We start from the raw sequence: 18,370 nt of genomic DNA on the forward strand, positions 1-18,370 counted from the left end.
AATACAACAAATGAAATAGATAAATCCTAACATGGCTATTTACACATGCTGTGAGCCAATGCCGGCGAGAGTTGTAACTAACTACCGTGCATGTACTAACAATGCTATACCCTTGGCACGGTGTATATATATACGGTCATCTCTCACAGTAAATATATTACTGTCAATTGCGTGATATAATGTTACATGTAAGGACGTCCAGGGCGTGTTTACGGTCAATTTCACGTTAGCTATGTCCGACCATGGTCCGACACAGCTATCGAGAGTATATAATTTTCACAGAATGAGACATTTGCATACACAGAAGCAGGGTCATGCATGTGGACTCATGGGCATGAGATACTCCGGGTGCTGAAAAATCTTTCCGCGTGGATCTCTAAAAAATGATCCAAAGTCTGCGGCGTTTTACGTCGGTTCTTTTACTCGGAAATCTAAAAAGCTGATGCTTTTGTTGGATGAGGTATAACTGCAACCTCCAACAACACAGAATTGTGACATTTTGAGGAAAAAGGAGTAATATCGTTGATGTTTTTGGCAGCTCAAGTATACGACTTTACACACTAAAAGTATAGTTGTGAGTGAGGTATACAAACGTTGACGTCACATGGTCACCTGATGTCTTAGGAATGTTTCAGGAATGTCTGAAATAGAAGCTGACTTTTCGTCCCATTTTTCACTTATTTAACGTCCGAAATTGGTAAAGTTAATTACAGCAATGTAATTGGAGTCAGTTAAGGATTACATACATGAAAAATGGTGGGATTTTATGTTCATCGAAAAGTCTCCATAGTTGGTCTTTAAATGTGGTATAAATCAAAATGTTACAATATAGAGTAACTAGCTTCTTGATATTGACTGTTAATTTTACTAATAAAACTGTTAAAAAGCAACTTAAGATTCTTTACCTTAAAATTATTGTTAAAAACTAATAAATGTAATGAAACTAATTGGCATGCATGGTCAAGCTAGTGATTTGGATAGGTAAGGATTTTAATATATCTATGGGCAGTGGCGGAGCTAGGGGTATTGGTCAGGGGGGACAAGAATGGTCTGTAGGGGCGCTTTCGACACTATCTAAACAGGTTGGCGCGGAGCGTACAGAATTTTTTTGAGTAAAGATACTTCCTAGATCGCAGGAAATGACCCTTTCCGGGCCTTGCTAATTTGCAGATAAACGAAGAATAAATAGGTGTCATCGTCATTTTGTCAGAAAATTACACCAACAGAATGTGACAAATTTCAATAGGTAGATGAGAGCACAATAAAAAAGTCATAATCGCGAATAAGTAAAAAGTAGTAAAAAGCTGAAAAGGGCGCCAGCAGTCCATTTGAGTCCGTCAGGGGGGGCATCCCCCCCCTGACTGTATGGACGCTCCGCCACTGTCTATGGGCATTAACACAAACAGCTCACGAAAAAACTCACGAAAAAAGATGCTACTCTCAATACAAGGTCTTACGTAGATAGAAATCTAATATGTTTTAGATTATCCCCAAATACACTAAGTGTTTTTAGATGAGTATCTAACATTTTTTGTGACAATTGGCATTTATTTTTAATAATGTTTTAAATAGCGCAACATTTTAACCATCCATCATTAATTGCTGCTTGAGTTCGTTTGCTGACAAATAAGAAGTGAGTCTTATTAAACCTTGGATATAAGTGTCAGGCCTTCTATTAAATTTTAAATCATATTCCTCATTATTAGCAAAAGTTTCTCTTAGACAATATCGTTAAGAGCTTTTCTTCCTTAGTTTTGATTTCACTTTAATTACCTGGCAACTAATGATTCGTTTCTGTTAATTTATGGATGTATCATCTGAATCACAGTTGGAGGGAAAGCAAAGCCGCAATTTCATGTAGTCACACTCTGTTGTCACGGTGACAGCTTTTGTGATTGAGCGTATGAAACCATGCAGAACGAATTTGCATGACATAGCATGTCCAGTAGGCAATGGAACGAAACTGCTAGCTGATAGATGGTGATGCCATGGAAGGCAACTATACTTCTATGGTTTACTCTTAAATATATATGTGTTATATGTTGAAGCCTATGCATAATTTGAAGCACTCAAAGTTTACAGTAAAGGGAACCTAAGCTGTACTTACAAATACAGCTCTCCCATTTATCTCCACTCTGGTTTGTATATGACCTTCTACCTACTGGACTATACAAGGTATAAAACATTTTTATTCCCTTCCCTTTATTACTTATATTGTCATTGACTATAGCAGTAAAATCAGAATCAGATATATTCCTTTGAGAATGAAATTGATTGCAAGAGCTTCCAAAGAATATATGCTATGGCCATACCGCCCATATATTATCCGTTTTGAATGTGTGAAGATTTAATAAAGAGTTGAAGTTAACTTGCATTTCTTTGTTCTGTATACTAGCTGCAGCTATAAATAGACACAACAGGTTTTAGTGAAAAGGCAGTGTTTTAATCTTTCATAGAGACAATAAGGTTTTGTAAACTACTACTACTTGCAAAGGTGAGAGGATTATTATAGTTGATCAATGACAAGTTTGTTTTCTTCTCATCTTCATCTGATGAATATTAATGAACGTTAAAAAAGTCTTTATAAAGTATTTTGCTGGAACTGAAGAATCACATCAGTGCTACATATATAGTATTAAACATATTTTCTTAACAAATTCAAATCTTTAAAGTATTCAAATATTCAAATCTCAAATATCAAATATTCAAATCTTTTATGAATATTCATGAGCTTCAGTCACATCTGCCAAGTCAACATACTGTCTGCTGTGTCAACATGTTGATTGGATGGTATGTATGCTACACAAGTATGTGTGCAGCGTATACTGTATATAACCTAATGTTAAAAACCTAAATGGCAAAGATACAACAACGATGAAATCTAGGAGAGATCAGTTTATAGCTGTGCTTAGGATCCTGGAAGGCTAGGCAGGAATTTGGCAAAACTCCATTTCTGCAGCCGCTATACATCTGCAGTGTATGAGAGACTGATCATGTTGCAAAGAGAAGTGGATGCTTGAAGAGGCGGTAATGTGCTCCTCATGTGTCAAGTACATCTCACTGCAGCCATTAAGGAGGCTTCCGCTGGAATCGACGAGATATGCCAAAGGACGATAGACGTAAACTAAACGTCGTGAAAAAAACCCTGTAAAACTGCATAATTTAGGACAAATATATAGTTCTTTCTGGCCATCTACATACATATGGAATATTAGTAGCACGCTGTATTAAATTGCACTGTTTAAGATTTGGCATTTCTTGCGAGGATGAAGTCAGTACTTAAGATAACTGTAGAGTGCGCTATATGTCCGTAGTTAGAAACTATTACAGATAGTTTAATTATACTCTATTAAATGTGTGATTCCTTGCTTTAACAGTTTGATTAGATGACTAAGATAATATCCTAGATGTGAGATATATATATAAACAAGATGATACAGAGACTTTTAATAGTTTGAAGCTCAATAGTTTTCGATTGTGTCTGCGCAGCCTAACTTGTTTGAAGATGGCAATTAGTACAAAAATGTGGACTGTTGCAAGGCAGCATGTCACATGAGCAAATGTGGCCGGTATTTCTGTGAGGACTTAAAAACTTGGCAATGAAATTGTAATTTTTTTTTTTCTTTCCGTTCAACACTCGCAACACTGGCTTACCCTCTCTTTGTCGTTAAGGAGAGAGCATTGCAAATATTTGCTCTGAAAGAAATTGAATTACAAACTCCCAAGTGAAAGAAAAAAAAATACATGTTACGAGAATTTTCGTCTTCTGCGGCAAACCATTGGTCGGAGCCTGACAGGTCATCTTTCTAACAAATTAGATAAAAATAAAGGTTCGTTTAGTTCATTGTCTATGGCTGGCACTCCAAGTCTACTACACGGGCAGGTGTGTTTATCGTTCAGGGGCACCGGGAGGGGCACCGAGAGGTTGTGCACAGATGCAAAACATACGGATATAGGAAATACATTAGCAAGTTCAAGATTCTGATTTGTCTAGAAATAACCTTTAGATTTTGGCGGACCAGTCTCGCAACGTAATTTTGCCCAAATAGATTTTTATAGGCCTTGTATATAGCAATATCAACTGCAGGTAATGTATAGCCTAGAATCAATATCAGCTTTTTGCAACCTGGAATGGAATGTTTTACTCGTAGACCAAAGGTTCTTTTGAGAAATATTTCCCAACATTTAGTTCAACTCACTAGCAATCGCAAGGTGTAAGGCAATTGCTAGCATAGCATATTGTAAATTGATTGGTGGAGAATACTATTAGGTTGTTCGTCCTCTTCCAGGATAGAGGCTCTAGGTAGGGAGATAACATGTTGGTGGACCCCCCCACCATCCCCACCCCTCCCTGGCATTGTGTCCCATATATTATCTCAATGCCATATATTTTAAATGATAAAACTACAGATCTCATGTATATATCAACAGCTACAAAAAGAATGTATTTTGCTTTGGTACCAAACTGTACTTATTTCAAACTGATGACACTTTTGAATCCAGACTGGGGTGAAGGGTCAGTTAATCCCCTACAATACATATTTGCATAATGTTTATCGGGTGTACTTGAAGCTTTTATACAGTTGTGCACTTCCATGATACTGGCGGTACTATACAATTGTACTCAGTGTTAGCGCTAGGATGTTAAAAAATAGGAGATTTCTCCCTGATCAATTTATTTATTTTTTCAAATTTTGGGGGTTACTTTCAAAAAACAATTCTTTTTTGAGGGGGAAGGGGGTGGGATTTAATGATGTTACCAGTTAGATGTATGTACATACCAAGATTTAGCGCACATATACAGTAGCACAGTACATACAGTGCAGTATGCATGGTCAACCATTGTGACCAATACACACTGTGCAGTGCTGCTCTAATGAAGCCAGTGTTTATTTTTTGGAAATATTTGATCCATCACATTACTCCTTACAAAAAACAACAAAACTTTGTTATATCCGGCTTGTTTTAACCAAGTTTTGTAACTATGTACAGTAATGGTGCAAGTTGCGGGAAGTACCAGGAATTGTTGCGAAACCTCCTCCCCCCCCCTGCCCAAGAGAAAATATTTTTGCGGGACTCTCTATTTAAATTGCGGGAGTCCCGCAATTGCGCATCTTCTAATGCCAACATTGCTCCAAGTCATAACGGTTTATTCCGTTCCCATTAAAGTTGTGAGAGATTACTGTAGGTTTTAGTTAAGTTTACAGTATTTCAAAGAAAATTGCCAATTTCGTACATTTGTGCTCTACAACGAACAGATCTTTTTTATAAAATTGCAATATAAAATAAAGATGATAACTTGATAGTTTCTTTGGGAATATCCAGATGCTCTCCAAATTACGTTAAGGATTTATTATATTGATCAGATCATCTGTGCTGTACTCATGTGTGCATGGCCATATCACACGTTACAACATTCAAAACCATTAAAACACACAGTCTCAGTATTAGCAAGCTAGCTTGCTTGCTTTGTTTCTCAGCTGCACATTATGCATACATCAATGTAGAAAGAAGAACTCATTAATTACTACATTCTAAGTCAATGATTTAAATGAGATCTATTTTTTTTTATTTTTTTTTTTTGGTGCCTGAGGTATCATTTAAAATTAGGCTAGGCTATAAAAAATACAAGCTGTAAATCAGAAATGCTGCATGTCACTTAATAGGTTACAGAAATTTGTGAGTAGAGCGCTGTCAGTAATAAGTAAATGGTATACTGTGGATGTATTGTGTTGTATTGTATGTCTCCAGAACCTTAATTGTACAGTTATCACTCATTACCCCCAGGGCTGATGGAGTGAAGTTAGTGGAGTGGGGGGGGGGGGGGAGGTGAGAGAATGTGTTAAGTGAATACAACCTATAAAGTCTCAAGTCTTAATTTTCCAGTAAAATTGTTTCCCCTTTAGTGATAAAATCAGCCTTCAATCAGTGCTGTTATTGAATTTGGACTTGCAGTTGTCCAGCTATATGTATGTATACATCGTGGTATTTAGCCTCAATCTGATTTCACGAATTCCAACCATGACCCCACACAGGCCTGTAAAGCAATCCATGATGTTAAAGGAATCCCTCCCTCCCCCTCTCCCTCTCCCTCCCTCTCCCCTTTCTTGTCACTATATATATTTTTTGTCATGGATGTACTTTACAACATGTCTTCTCTTCTCGGAAAATGTGAAACATTGGTTTGTAAATTATTACGTAAGCATGTAGTAGTCTTGGTCTAAATGTGATCTCCTTATAGGAAGAGGACTGCTTTAGCTGGGAGATGATAGAATTAACTGATGTGTCAACAGTGTGCGTAACAACATGGACTAATGTTGGAAAGGGAGGGAGGCCAATTATGACATGAGTGGCAAACAGGTGGGAGAGCAGGTCATTGCGAAAGGCATTGTCTTAGAATACTGAGAATCAGGAATATATGTTTCTTACCCAGCTACCCTCCCCAACCCCCACTAAACCACGAACATACATGCGCCTTCAGTCAACGATCTTTAATGTGTACTGTACACTAACTTTTAATACTATGACCGTCATAAGAACTCTCATTTTCCTAAAAAAAAAAATTCCACCCCAAAGTTTGAAAGACCAGCTATAAAACTATATGCAGCAGTCAGGATCATCACAGGGAACTATTTACAGAAGTTTCTCACACCCTTATAGGGTACAATTAGTCTCTACAGAGAGCTGCTCAAGTAAGTCTCTCTAGCTAGGTGAAGTACTGAAACGTTGCCCAAAGCGGCTGTTATGCCACCAGCGAATTTAATCCCCATTTGATGCTTGACAGTGATGCCAGAGGAAAAAAACCTGCAACCACCCGAATGGAAGGCAATTCATCTCCAAGGTCATACCTGTTTAATAATGATTGTCGTAATTTGCCCCGTTCCAACTACAGAATACTTATCTTAAAGACATCTCTTTCAAATCGCTCAAGATCATTTATTTTGACTAAAATAAAGTCTCTGAAGTCGAGGTCAAAATAAATGTCAGGAAAGTCTGTTTTTTTTCTTTTGGCCCCCTGAAGTCATTCAAACTCTCAGAAATGACCAGAAATGACTTCCAAGAATTAAGATTTATCCGGGGGTTAGATCGGTGAATATTTCTGCCCCCCAGTCTGTAGATTCTTGTTTGATTCACTGATTGGTCGTAAATTTTGCTATAAACTAGAGACGCATACATGACCGAGTGTTTACACGCTGTCACCCGTGGAAACTAACATTGGAGGTGGATCGCCGTACCGCTCCCATAAAAGCTGTCAAGGCTTTTCACCTTTTAATCAGGAGATGGGATTTGAACAGCTTTTAAGGAGAATTTTCACCAACAGTATGAAGTCATAAATTTGGAAAAGTCAAAGGGGGTCAGCTTAAGAGATAATAGCTGAAATCATTTATAGAAGTTAATTCATCTTTCCATAAAATGCCATGGAATTTCTTTTTCTTTTAGGAAGTCATTTTTAAACCTGCATGGTTTTAAAGAATAGATCAATTTTTTCCCTCGCACATAAATTATGGCTATTAAGGATGATATAGCTGAAATCATTTATAGAAATTAATTCATCTTTCCATAAAATGCCATGGAATTTCTTTTTCTTTTAGGAAGTCATTTTTATACCTGCATGGTTTTAAAGAATAGTTCAAGTTTCCCTTCACATTTAAAATATAGCTATTAAAGATGATATAGCTGAAATCATTTATAGAAATTGATACATCTTTCCATGAAATGCCACATATTTTTTCTTTTTTCTTGTAGGAAGTCACTTTTAAGCCTGCATGGTTTTAAAGAATAGATCAAGTTTCCCTTCACACATAAAATATAGCTATTAAAGTTGAAGCTTTTATGAGCAATACTTTAGCAATAATGAAGTGCAAAATGATTCTCATAATTAACTAATCAATTTGAAGAACTTGAAGCTGTGTAAAGGTTCTTCTCTCCACTAGTTTTTTTTTTTTATTTCTCAAAAGAAAAAAGGAAGCGTTGTTTTCTGTAGATTTTTTGAAATATTGTGATGAACAGAGCATATGATCAAAATATTGTCATGTTCATAAGATGGAGAGGAGATAAAGCTAGTTAAGTTTCATTTTAGTTTGTTAAAGTTTGTTAATCAATTATAATTTCACCATTTTCAACTTTGTGTTAGATTTACTCAGAGAAGTGAGTGCTCTTGAAGGAGACTACAGTAAAAAGCCTTTCTTTTTGCCCAGGAAGCCATTAATAGGATATATACAGTATTTACTATATGTATGTATGTATTTTAGAGTCTCCTGCAAGCAGGAACTCACGAAGAAGCCATCATTGGCATTTCAAAGCCGCAAGCTGACTGAAGTCAGTCTTTTAGATCATATTTTAACATCCATGATTATGAATTGTCAATTGTCACCAACTCTGTAACCGGACGCCATACATTTATCTTGGAGTGACTCGAACTTGGGGACCTTATGATTGAAAGGCACCGGTGTTAACCACTTAGCTAACACTCCTAAAGATATACCACTGAAGTATACTGTAGTAGCAATTGTAATTCTTACTACTCTTTCTACTTATGCAAAGTAGTTGGAAGGCCAGGCATTGATATTTGGTTGTAAACCGAACAGGGATCGTTGTAAATGACATTAACAAACAAATGCAAAAAAGCTTAAAATATATTTAAATTGACTTTACTCCTCGCTTACCTGTCTGCCCACAACCTTAGCACACTCGTTCTACCATGCTTAGAATGAACTGGTAACATACAGTACAGTATAATGTCAGACATAACGTTGCAAATTTGGAAAACAGCTGTCACAAACAGATGCGTTGCTCTGGCCAAGTTTTACGGCAAGTTTTAAATATTAAACGATATATATTTAAATTAAACTGACATTTTGGCTGTTGTTTGTCATCAACCCTGTTCTTAGGAAGTAAATATTGGCGAAGGAGTAGAAGCAGATGTTTAAAAATAATATATTACTTTCCTGATAATTGTAAAAATTAATGTAAAAATAAATCAAAGACTGATACCATGGGTGTGTATCTTAAATATTTAATGTAAATAACACATTACATGTTCCATAACTGGCTTAACCCTATTAACTAACTCTTACTCTTACTTTACTGTACTGTGACTGTAAAATTAATTGTTGACTATTTTCAACGTAAAGTGGTCATTTTCTGTCATTGACAAGTGTTAATTATTACGTTTTATTATTATTGTCAGAATTTTGTGGTGATTTCAGAACGATGACTGTTTTAAAATGTTTTCCCATTTCATTGTTTTGGTAATTAAACCTATGAGATTTGGATGTAATTTGTAGTAAAAAAATTTGTTTTCTGTCATGTAGGCAATTCATTGTTAACCTTGGTCACTATTATCTTCTGTATGGCTATCTTATAATATGTATAAAGAAACTAAATTAAAGCAGAACCAATTCAACCTAAACAAAAAGTGAGAAAAATAAAGCCATTGCAGACATTAGAGAAAATCTCCAGGTTATATCAAGGATCACTGCAGTGTCCTCAATTTATTTATCACTATTTAATAGTGATTCCTCCAATTTACTGTCCCTGATTTTGCAGGTGGTGTCTCTCATTCTCTCCCCTCCCCCTCTCCATTTTGTACCCCTCGGGCCAATTTATTCAAATGGCTGCCTTGTTTCATTAGAGAGTGCTATGTTATTCTAATAGTGAATGGGATGTCAGTTTCATTCATGTTCATGGCAGTTCTCGGTATGTCACGTACCATCCATCCTAATGTTTTCCCAATTTATGGCGATGTCTCCCATTTTTCAAATCTCTCTCACTGAGTACCCCCTGGTAACCTTCAATTAATGTACAATGGCTGTCTTGTCCTGTTTACGGAGACGCTCTCCGTAGCCATAAAACCGATTTCTCGTTTACTGTAACATCAGCGGATGGAAAGGCGCGTCAGTTTCCATTCATGCCTACGACGACACTTCTTGAAAAGCTGTCCTCACACGGGGCCCCCCAAAAATAAAAATAAGTGGCGGGGGCCACTAGAAAGTTACAGAGAGAGTTTTTCTTCTTTTCTGTGTGCATAAGGATTGTTTCTTTCTTTCTCAATTATTCGAAAGGGAGAGGGCTCGCGTGAATTTATCGACTGGCCACGTAATGGAAGTTAGTAGCTATAAATTTACTGCGTATGCTCCAAGTGACAGCTCCTGCTAAGTTCAAGCTTCGTTTGAGAGGATGGCAGTTGTCTCCAGCTATTATGATGGAGACGGTTACGGCGTGCAGGAAACACGTTCCTGTCAAGTTATGATGGGGAGAAAAAATTGAAGGCTGAGATTTACAAGGATGTTTATTACAGCATATATGCCAGTCTAAACAACGTGATTTCTTTCATTACACCGTAGTTATGACAAGGAAAAGAATGAAAATATCGTAAAGTGGATGGCATTATTTTTTTTAGTATTTTGTTTGTTTGTTTTTTTAGTATTTTTTAGTATTTTTTTTTTAGTATCTTTAAGCTCCCTCCATGCAGTTTGTGTTGGTTTATCAGTGTGTCCTCAATAATACCATTGCCTGATCAGCACAGTGGATGAAAATGTTACCACTGCCAATCGAGTTGAGGTTGCACCCACATTATCTTTCCGAAAGTAATTTATGGAGTTGTTCACTATTTATGTAACAGTGATGGGTTCATATTTATGTAACAATGATTGGAGCAACTGCAAAGTGGATTGTCCAACAATTACGGTAAAAATGCATTATAATGGATAGTTGGATGGTATGAATCAGAGCAAAATACTGGAGATGCTAGCTTGGACTTGGACCATGTATAGCAGTAGGTGATATGTAAAAGTTGATTACAGCTGTCTTTTCAGGCTGGACAACCACAATCTTTACTCAAGGGTGTTGAAAAAGATAAACCAGTTGATTTACATGACAGGCACTGAGTTACTACAGCCTCTATGCAGATGTAATCATTCATGCTTCGAGATGAAGGACATTGGATCAAAGTAATATTAAGTTTGGAAAGATAAGCCCTGAAATTGCTCCCAGAGATAAATTAAATTAGACAGAAAGGATCTTTTGTATTGTTATAATAAAGAAAAGTTTTTATCGATGCAACCGTTTTAAGTTTCACAGAATGTTTAAAAAAAATGCATTTATACTTTACTTTAAGATTGCTATAACTTCTGGAAAGTGCTGCCATTGTTTGGTTCCAGCAGTCAATGTTTAGAAAACCTTACGAGACCAGCCCGTTACTCAAACCTTGATGGTTAGTTCGATGAAGAAAGTAGTCGCAACATAAGATCTTGTTTGAAAATGTTAATAAAGGAAAATAGATCAGAAATGGAAAAAAGGCCAATTTGTCGGAAAATTTGATCGAAAGAGACACGTTCAGGTCAGGTAAAATCGTTAAATTCTAGGCCAACACTTTTTCACCTTATATGGATATATTGAATGTCTCTCTCACTCCTTGCTTGAGATAATTGTCTCCGTAAATCAAATCTTCCATCAAACACTTACATTAACACACAGAGTATAAACTGTATATTGTGTTCCAGGTATATGAAGGAAGCGTAATAAATCCTCTCCTAAAAGTTTATATGGCCATGTGGTATGATATAACCTAAAGTCTATAACATCTCCGTGGCAACAGTCCCAAGCAACTTTCACCTTTGTGTTTATATAGTTAACTTATTGGAACAAGCGCCCTGCCTAAACACTGCTGAGTAAAACTTAATTCTTTTATGGGAGATGTTCCTTCATATATATATATATATATACATATATATATATATAGTCAAGTCATATATATATATAGTCATATATATAGTCAAGATCGATATATTCAAGATTGAAAGTGACATCAAAGAACTGTAGTACTTCTACTTTCATTATCTAAATATTTTCTTATTCATTATTTTGTTCTCGTTTGTTTTCGGTTGGTTTTGGGGGGGGGTTTTCTCGTCTTTGATAGAAGTGGTATTTTCAAGTGTAGCTACAATACTAGACTTGTTATAACATTAATGTAATTACTGCAAGCATTGCTTCAGTAAACGATCGTACATGATTGCCACATGCTGCTGTGAACGATGTCAGGAAACACAGTGAAAAGTACTTACCACAAACACAACAATGATTTCACCTTCTGGAGGTGGTATACCTTCTTGAACCTCACATTTATTGTTTGGAGGTGAATCAAAGGAGAAAGAATGAAACCCCATATGGAATCCTTGCGGAATTCGGCACAAAACACCCTGTTACGCAGCAAATATCACTACAAAATCAGCACGTTTCGGGCTAACTCTTTTCATAACTTTCAAAGTATACAGTATACTGTAGCACTCAGAATACTCTTTCCGATGTTATTTTGAACAATATTTTGTCCTCTTTACAATGAGATTTCTTCTCTCTAGTGATATAAAATTCGACTTGATTGGTCAATATTAAGGCTCGTACTTTTCACCAACAAATCAAAAGCCTCGTAAGAAATTTGTGAAGTCCTCCTTTACGCGGCTAATCTGAACACTGCACAGTGTGCAGTATTCTCACAGCAATTTCGGAGAGTGAAAACGGCAACGCTTCCTGTGCGTACACAACAGCATTTATTTCTCCGAAAACGGGCCTATTATAGAGCAAATGTTTCCATATGTTTCTTTAACGTATAAGGGTTGGTTCGGCTTGCATATTTATTTATTTCTCCTAGGAGAAAGATAAATGTCAGTCTACGTCAACAAGGACAATAGAAAGAACGAAAATGCTAGCAAATGCCGATATCATATTTAGATCTCATAATGGAGTTTGATTATAAGCCTAAGGACATAATTACAATTCCTTGGCTGACTTTTTGCTTCTTTCCCCCTTTCGTTTCATCCTTTGATTTCTCTAATTTGTCTCTAGCTCTGTTCAATTGCAAGGATACATCTATAAACACTGATGATCGATTCAACATTGATCTTGCCATTTTGAGAGTTTCTGGTCATCAATGTAAGCCAGGATTTGTCAAAATGGCAAGTTGATTAATCGAGCAATCATACGCTGTTGACCTTGCTGATTCCTTTCGGGGTTTAAGGCCTCCTCTTGTCTTTATCTTAAACGTTCTCCAAAAATAGGCAAATTAATTTGTGGGGCACCAGGAAAACAACTATTGGGTTGATTGGCTTCAATAATGACAATTCTGTATTCAATCTGAAGTTTAGTCCTGGTCATTGAGCTTTGAGCTTTGAAATTAGAAACAGATTGTACAAAGATAGGAGGTTCCTTGACAGGGGCGGCGATCTGTTTCAAATATTGGGGGGGACATTTGCTTGGATGCTGGCGAATTACTATCAAAGCGGAGCGCCACCATTGGTTGGCGCGCAGCGTACAAGAAAATTTCTGGTTTTGATAGCCCCCCAGATCACCGGAAATTGCACTTCTCGGGCTTGAAAATGACCAACCAGATGTACACTTTTGCCTGAGAACCAAGTTTTTCCCCCCAATTTTTTTTTTCATTCATAACCTTTTTTCAAGATTGTCACCAGTTAAACATCATGTTCGACCTCATTGCATCTCCTGTGGATCATTGCTTTTGTAGGTAATTCTACGTAACGCCCCACAATACCTGTCAGCCCCACTTTTCAAGGTTTTAAGCCCATTATTTGTTCAGAATTTGAATAATAAATTCACTTCAAAACATACCCATAATGTTGCACAAAATTTCATCTATGGACAACCAATATAGAACCCCCCCCCCTCAACCCCTAACAGACCGGTCAAAATTGCACGAGTAGAGGGAAGTATGATGAAAAATGTTGGTCAAGGAATTTTTGAAAATTCAGACACAGTTAAATTATTGGTGTACAAATATTCAAACCTCTTATAACGGCTACTATGAAACTTCGATATCATAGAAAATACCAAAAAAACATGCTCGAGGGGGGAGGGCGGTCTCCACCCTTCACCCTCCCCCTCCCTTGGCTACGCACCTGCGGTTAGAAATATTGTAGGAAAAAGGCCAAATGGAAACCCAGTGCACCCATATCGATGTGGATCATATGTGTGATTGTACGTACTTACACTCATACACAAGATGCAAACCAAATTTCATTACGGATGCGTACCGTCTAGCTATTCATTTCGAGAATAAAAGTAAAAACTACGGTACTTTCGGTCATATATAGTAACAAATTGTGACACCTTTAGATAGGGGCCTTGCAAGGAATTTGCCAAGGGAGGGGCAAAGCTTGTACACAGACTTTCTAAGCGTAGCGCCACCATAAGTTGGCGAGAGGCGCAAAAGAAAATTTTGGCCGAAAATGCCTCCCAGATCGCTGGAAATGGCACTTCCCCTGCAGGCCTTGTAAGTTGCATCTAAGCATTTTCTATTTTGAAATTACTAGCGATATCATAGAAACATACAAAACATATGCTTAAAAAAATTTATGCCACCAAATATTGGGGGGGATATTAGATACTATATCCCCCCACCTAAAATATTGGGGGGGACATGTCCCCCCCGTCCCCCCCATGATCGCCGCCCATGTTCCTTGATCATACCTGATCTGCCACAAACAAGGTCTTTTTTTCACTCATCTGAATTCAAATTGACTCGGCTGTCAGTAGCCAAGGTAAAAGTCCTCATTGTGTAAGCCTAAAGTCGCCAGTGGTAATAACTTTCACTTTTCAAGCATTAAGGGGTTGGGTTCTTTGAGGCAATTATGGGGCCAGCAGCTTGCACTTAAGGAAAGAACAGCACTGGCTCACTTTTTATGTAACATTAGACTAATGTACAGTTTGTTGCCAAATCTTGTCGATCTGCTCTGAAGATGTTATTGAAAGGTTACAAAAGTTAAATTTGAATCAGTCTCAAAACTTATTTATAAACGTAAGCTGACGTGCGATGTGACAGCCACCGGCATTTCCCGTCCTTACTTTAACTTTCCCTTCACAGAATTAAGTCTTGATGATGCAGAAGATGTACTTGCATATAGATAAGCCTCACATACCCTGGGGTCTTAATGTATTTCAAAAGTTTTCTTGAATAGAAAAGCGGGAACCCTCTTTTATATACTTTGGACCATCAGCCTCCCGTTACGCCTCGAGCGGCTCGATCAGTCTGAAGTAATCAACTTAATTACAAATCTGGGCCAGGATTACCGGACAGTTTTGTTAGCCAATTATCTTTGTGGGGTTCTTTCTGGAGCTGTTAAACAAAAACTAGTTGATTATCAAAGTTGTGACGTTGTCAGGAATTAGTAGACGAGGGGCTCCGAACGTCGTCTACTGGGACGTACATGTATCAAACTTTCCCAAACTGTTTAACGATTCATCTATGCTGTACAGTAGAACTTAAGTTTTAAGTGTTCACATGGTATGTTTACCAATTCATTTATGCTGTACAGTTATAACTTAAGTTTTAAGTGTTCACATGGTATGGACTGAGAATATGTGGTGAAACTACCACCCTGCCAAATCCACCCGGCAACGTTGGCTCCATACATAGCTGCTTGGGTAATTTGGGAGGTGTCTTATTCTAGGTATTTCTATCATCAATACCATTGGAGTACTATCATCCTGACACTGATCTTAACATGTTACACAAAATTATCAAAGTAAGAATGTAAGTTAATTTAAAAAATATGTGTATTTTTTAGTTTGAAAAAGGCGACAGTTTTGAAAGACGCTACATGCATTATTAACTAGATTTACAAATATTATATTATTGTCAGTGACAAATTTACACAGTACCATATGACTTGTAATTAAGCCTAGCATGTAAAATGCATCAATCTGGTCACAAGAATAATTGAAGGAAAGCTTATACAGCACCCATTGTAGAATTCTGTCCACTTAATGAAATGATATTCTAACTATGTAATAATATTTTTAAAAAAATTTTCAGTTTAAACTATGTCCAAGAGTTTCCTTTTAGTTGAGAACATGTTTATGTTTAATAAATCAGTCAAATACAACATTGAAAAATACCAAGAATGACGTGCACAGAAACTTATTTTACTGTAATCACATAAACACAAATTAAATAGTGAAATATTGTCTCAGAAAGGTATCAACTCTAGGACAATCTGTCACAAGATCTGATTGGTTGGTCAGCTTTATAGGGCTTCAGTTTATGATAAGCTTTGTAACAGCTTGTATTACTTTATCGATTTGCAATTTTTAAAATGGTTATAAAACGATGTACTTGTAAATTATTTTATTGAAGGGGAGGGATGGGTTGTGGGAGATGATGGCTGTGTCCTCTCTCGCTCTCTCCCTCTCTTTGCTCCTCTCACCACCCCCCCCCCCCCCATCAACTTCTAGAATTCCTTTTACCTTATCTGCTCTTGTGGTTTGCATGCTGCTTCTGACAGACAGATGGTTGGCACATTGTTTTTCCAGGAAGACAAACGGTGCTCTTAAATTCTTGAAACGCCTCAGGTTCCGTTTAGTGATTGAGGACCAGCAACGATAAAGCTGAAACAGCAGAGTAAACATCTAGAAACTTGATAAACAATTATGCCAACCGTAAGATAAAAAAATATAATAAATTACCAACAAAAAACGTCTCTCTATTTCTTTTCTCTTCCTTCCCGATAGGACGCTTACGCATGCCGCTGTTGCCTCGGCTACTCTGGCCAGTTTTGCGAGGAGTATGACGGCTGTTTAGAGAACGAGTGTTCCGTTTCTTCCAACTGCGTAGATGTGATCCAGGGATACGAGGGGCAGGACTACCAGTGTATATGCCCCAACGGTAGATCGGGTCCTCGCTGCGATGTCGATGTTAACGAGTGTGGGAGTAACCCCTGTGTGAATGGAATCTGCCAAGACAACGATGGACGATACCAATGCTACTGTCAACCAGGTAAAGGAAGACACCCCCCCGCCCCCCCCCCCCGTATTTTTTGTTTCATCACGTTGTTCTTGATGTCTTGCATTCTCTACGATTGGTAAGATTGGATCTGGATCGCCCCCATTGCACACCTCTCTCTTCACGGCAGTACCACTCTTACTCTGTTGTGTGTTGTGTGAGGGACCCATGACTGTATTGAGCTGTGCTTACTGTATATCCACAGTATTAATCAAAGGTAGCTGGACATTGAGTGATGAATTGAGTGGCTTCATTGGCATTATAGTTGGTTTGGTCTTGAGAAAGATACATTTGACACATTTTTAGAGTAGCGATTGCATGAAAATACATACTAGCCTCTGCTTAATGGAAGCAATTGCATCCTGTAGTAGAAAAATGTATAAGGTTTTTGCGTCTCTGAAAGCAAGTGAAGTTTTGCATAGTGACCTTTGTTTACACTCGCCCTTAAAATTCTATCTTGTCACATTTCCTGTAAAGCCATCACATCACTCCATGGTGTCACATTTCTATCAAGCCATCACATCACTCTATGGTGTGTCACATTTCTATCAAAGCCATCACATCACTACATGGTGTCACATTCCTGTCAAGCCATCACATCACTCCACGGTGTCACATTCCTATCAAGCCATCACATCACTCCATAGTGTCACATTACCTGTCAAACCATCACATCACTCCATGGTGTCACATTTCTGTCGAGCCATCACTACATGATGTCACATTTCTATCAAAGCCATCACACACTCCATGGTGTCACATTTCTGTAAAGCCATCACATCACTCCATAGTGTCACATTTCCTGTCAAACCATCACATCACTCCATGGTGTCACATTTCTGTCGAGCCATCACTACATGATGTCACATTTCTATCAAAGCCATCACATCATTCCATGTTGTCACATTTCTGTAAAGCCATCACATCACTCCACAGTGTCACATTCCTATCAAGCCATCACATCACTCCATAGTGTCACAATTCCTGTCAAACCATCACATCACTCCATGGTGTCACATTTCTGTCGAGCCATCACTACATGATGTCACATTTCTATCAAAGCCATCACATCACTCCATGGTGTCACATTTCTGTAAAGCCATCACATCACTCCATGGTGTCACATTTCTGTCAAGCCATTACATCACTCCATGGTATTACATTTCTGTCGAGCCATGACATCACTCCATGGTGTCACATTTCTGTCGAGCCATCACATCACTCCATGGTGTCACATTTCTGTCAAGCCATCACTCGATGGTGTCACATTTTTGTCAAGCCAGAACATTGCAACTCAATGAACTCATTCTGTATAAAAAGGTTGCTAAAACGATCATTGCCCTTTTTGCTAGCTTTATTTATATTTAAATTATGTTTGTCAAAAAAAAAAGACATCAATTTAACAAAGTCCTCATATAGTCATACAAACGAAATAAATCTACACACAAAAAAAATAATAAATTTGACGATTTGATGGATGTTGTTGTCCGTCTATTTTCCAAATATCCCTTTGATGTCTTCTCTGCTCATTATATCTGTGTTTTACGATAAATTGCATTAAAATTACCTAAGTTGATC

General features: G+C 37.5%; 1 protein-coding gene across 1 annotated transcript in view; it reads left to right on the forward strand.

The window, feature by feature from the left end:
- Nucleotides 1-18,370, forward strand: part of LOC139974768 (uncharacterized) — a 77,338-nt gene that overhangs the window by 45,205 nt on the left and 13,763 nt on the right. The window contains exon 6 of the mRNA XM_071982178.1: nucleotides 16,522-16,786. Coding sequence (XP_071838279.1) covers nucleotides 16,522-16,786 — 265 coding nt within the window. The remainder of the gene's footprint in view (nucleotides 1-16,521; nucleotides 16,787-18,370) is intronic.

The sequence above is a fragment of the Apostichopus japonicus genome, chromosome 10, assembly GCF_037975245.1.
Source record: "Apostichopus japonicus isolate 1M-3 chromosome 10, ASM3797524v1, whole genome shotgun sequence".
NCBI classification, from domain to species: Eukaryota; Metazoa; Echinodermata; class Holothuroidea; order Aspidochirotida; family Stichopodidae; genus Apostichopus; species Apostichopus japonicus.